Genomic DNA, 4,169 nt, shown 5'->3' on the forward strand with positions numbered 1-4,169 from the left:
TATTGGCTATGGTGATCACAGGGTTTCTGAGGCACACCCGCAGTTAAGCTTCCCATCATCATAAAATAAACTTTGACACTAAATGCATTCCAATGATTTGTGTGACACTGAACTTTTAAATAGGGTCATTGATGAAATTGGTGCTTGTTCAAAACAGGCAGAAATAAGACTTGTCTTAATGCTGAGAGCACAGCTACTGAAGCACTGCTACTGTTTAAGGGTATGACATGGCATTCCCACACCACTGGTGGATGGCCTAAATTTAGTCACTTGACCATCCTTTCCCCTACTAAGGGTATCCTGGGGGTGTTGCACACTGGAAGTAAGAACATCAATGATCTATGCTAAGTACAAGCCTGCACAGTTAGCAGACTCTGCTATAAAAGCAATGTGCAAACCAAGCGAGTATAATGGCACAAAGTGTAAATTGCCAAGAGCCACAATTCATTGATCTGGTCCACTGAATGAATGATGCAATCAATGTCAGTATGCCTACAGGCACCAGCCCATGTCTTGTACAAGCATTATTCAAGGGACGTCACATAACTAAACATCTTCACTATTATCTCCTTTCATGGTGGCAAGACCAAAACCCCAAAGGCACCGTTCATCCCTGTAATAAATTGAGGAAATTGGAAAACAGTGACACTTGATGGATATAGTTTTACAAAATGTCAATACTGTTGTACACGCCCAGGCTAATGCAGCTGAAATGAATTCATTTCATTGTATGCTGATCATTTTTTATTATACAGATTTATTTTCCCTTGTGAAAAATAGTGATTTGAAACATTGTTGCAACAATTATGCTTTCTACTGTTCTTCTAACCAAACATTGTGTTTCAATGTAATTTCTGTTTTACGATTTGCAGTATTTAAAAAAAAAAAATCGAACCTGCCTGCATAACTGGATTAATGAAACAAGAACATCAGAACTTCTCTGGATATTTCCTCATTTTAGGGTTTTCCGATCTTCCGAAGATGCAAGTGCCCCTTTTTGTTGCATTTGTAATGGTGTACCTAGTAACCTGGGTGGGGAATCTTGTAATTATTGCTACAGTGTATTGTAACTCACAACTGCAGACTCCAATGTATTTCTTTCTCACAAATTTGTCCTTTGTTGACATTTTTCTCACCACAATCATATTTGCACCGATGCTGGCCGGCTTCTTCAAGGAAGCAACATGGATTTCATTCACTCAATGCCTGACACAGATGCACTTTTCTTTGACGATGATGGTAGTAGAATTTGATCTCCTCACAGTCATGGCTTATGACCGCTACGTCGCCATCTGCCATCCACTACGTTACATGACTATTATGAATAACTCTGTTTGCATTAGGCTGGCTGCTGCATGCTGGGTAATGGGACTCATAGAACCAATTGGCCACACCATAGAAATATCAAAGTTCTCCTTCTGTGAGAGCCACACAATCAACCACTTCTTCTGTGATATAGCAGTCCTGATGAAGCTCTCGTGCAGTAGTACTCTCCCTATTGAATTACTGACCTACATCATGGGTACCTTATTGACAGTGATGCCCTTCATTTTAATCATCACATCTTACATCAACATCATCTCCTCCATCCTGAAAATCCAGTCTGTCACAGGACGTCGCAAGGCCTTCTCCACATGTGCCTCTCACCTGACTGTTGTTTTTGTTGTTTATGTGTCTGTCGTTGCTACCTATTTGAGACCAGCATCAACATTTTCAAACACCAAGATTTCTTCTTTGGCATATATCGCTGTTTCTCCAGTTTGTAATCCCGTTATATACAGTCTAAAGAATACAGAGCTAATAAAAGCTTTAAGAAAGAATAAGAATTCATCATAGAAGATATGCGACATTTACTATATTTTAGTTTATTGATTTCAAACCTTATTGACTATGAAATGAAACAATATTGAACATGTATTAGTCAATATTTTTTAGCGCAAACTATATGAACACAAATGTATGCATCTCCTTTTTTGAATCATGGGTTCAATTTTGATTGTAAAATTGAGTTGAATTACCTATTTTGGTTTTTGTTAATGAATTTGTCTGCATTCATGACAAAAGTTCTTCAGCCACCTCTAAGAATATTCATGGACATGTGAGACATAACATAAGCGATCATTATACAATTCATGTGGGAAATATGCAATTCACCCATATTAATACACGTTTATTTTAATAGTATAAGATGCACAAATTGTGATTGATAATGACAGTATCCTCAATATGTAGTCAATAACCCATGTTAATGACTTCATTTGGAACATTGTGAGGATGATTATGTCCTCAAAGCACCATTCCTCTTTACCCTATCTCCCTGCACTTCTTTCCCAATCTTTTGATGATGTCATGGGGTGAAGTTAGTAGATGAGTGCATTGCCACTGAGACTATTGCTCTGAAGGGTAGTATGCATGATCATGTGTTCTTTGGCGCATCTCACTGTCATGTCTTTGAAGAAGTAGTGGGAGAATGACCATTGAAGGGTGTGCCAAGTCAGAATATTTTTCTGTGCTCTTTCAGCAAATTGTTTATAGATCACCAAATTATGAGGTGATAACAAATTAAAAATTGATTTGAAATGTAGAAGCAGATATTAGTGGTCTTGCACTGCTGACCCTTAAGTTCTATGATCGTCACCATCACCTAAAATGCATCATGGGCCAGATTACCAAAACTTTGCACTGGTGCAAGTGCAAGCTTGCACAGTATTAGCAATAGGGTAAAGTTTGCCCTATTTCTAAAAACTCTGGGACATAGTCAAAAAAAGATTGCACCATACCATGTGCAGTTTGCCATTTTATAAGCACCGGTGCAAAAAGTGCCCTGTTAATAATACGGAATGGTATTAGCACCAGGGCAAACATTGCCATGGTTCAAAAATACATCGGAAACCGATCATTTATACAAAGAGACATTTTTCCCAGTTGTTTACACCATGCCAAACTGCACTAGTCATGGTGCAAGGGTTTTCTAATATGTCCAAGTGTTTTTAGAAATAGGATAAAACGTTGCCCTAGTGCTACGACCATGCAATTTTGCATTTGCACGGGTGCAAAGTTTCTGTTATCTGGCCCCTGGTGGTCAAATATACCACATCAAGGACTGATTCTGCAATCAAAAACAATAAAGTATCAGACTGAGAAAGGTGTGTTGCAACCAGTTGACAATCCAAATACTTATCTTGGCAACGAGAACATTGTGAGGATCTACACAAATTCCTCCAACAGGTTTAAAAGTGATTTAGTCTGGCGACAGAGTTTCAGGAGCCCTGCAGCACAATAGCTTGAATAGAATGGCTTTTTATAACAGTCATTACGATAGTCCAATAAAATAAAATTAATGATATAGTTCTTTATTTTCAAAATCATTACACAATGCATACAAATATTAGCTTACTTCAAGCAGTCGAGCTTGCAATTCATGGGAGTTTCAGTGACCATAAGTAGAATCTTGATCTTTTCACAAAATGTTGGCAAATGATATATGAATGATACAGTATTTTCCTCCAATATCATGTTCAAAAGATTGTCTTGAGCCAGGCCAATCCTCACCCCCCCCCTTCTCTAATAGCCCTATGTCTTTGGTTGGTTCATTTCTGACATACATGTAAAACCGACACAATGGCCCTCATTACGACCCTGGCGGAATCCGCGGTGCTAAATGCACCGCGGAGCATGGCGGAAAGCCGCCGATAGCGCCATGGGGGTTGGCGGATTTACCACCCCATGCCGACCTTGGCGGAGCGGTAAATCCCCAATCCCCATTTTACCCTTCCCCATTCCCATTCTTGCCCCATAGGGTATAATGGGAGTGGGGAAGGAGTTAATTACGCCGCCGTAAAGTACGGCGGCGTAATTAACAACGAGGTCCCTTAGCGCCATGGTTTTCTCCGCCCGGTAAAACCAGGCGGAGAAAACCTCCATGGCGCTAAGGGAACTCGTAGTACGGCGGACGGGTCCGCCGCGATTAGCGCTGGCGGAAACCCACTCCGCCAGGGTCCTAATGAGGGCCAATGTCAGCTAACGTGCATAGTCTAAACGTGCAAATTGCTCTATTCAAAGCTACTCTAGGACCAATTATCTCAAGTGTACCCACCAGATTCAACTTGAGTCTAACCTACACATCGTGGAGAAACAAGTTGGGAAAGCAATGGATATATTGCCCCGGA

At 40.3% G+C, this 4,169-nt stretch overlaps 1 protein-coding gene across 1 annotated transcript; it reads left to right on the forward strand.

The window, feature by feature from the left end:
• Positions 1-1,266: 1,266 nt before the first annotated feature.
• Positions 1,267-1,836, forward strand: LOC138579781 (olfactory receptor 5V1-like). The gene has a single exon (XM_069650013.1). It carries the CDS (start codon positions 1,267-1,269, stop codon positions 1,834-1,836), a length of 570 nt encoding a protein of 189 aa, XP_069506114.1.
• The last annotated feature ends 2,333 nt before the right edge of the window (positions 1,837-4,169 follow it).

This window comes from Ambystoma mexicanum, chromosome 3p, assembly GCF_040938575.1.
Source record: "Ambystoma mexicanum isolate Mex_15411 chromosome 3p, UKY_AmexF1_1, whole genome shotgun sequence".
In the NCBI taxonomy this organism is placed as follows: Eukaryota; Metazoa; Chordata; class Amphibia; order Caudata; family Ambystomatidae; genus Ambystoma; species Ambystoma mexicanum.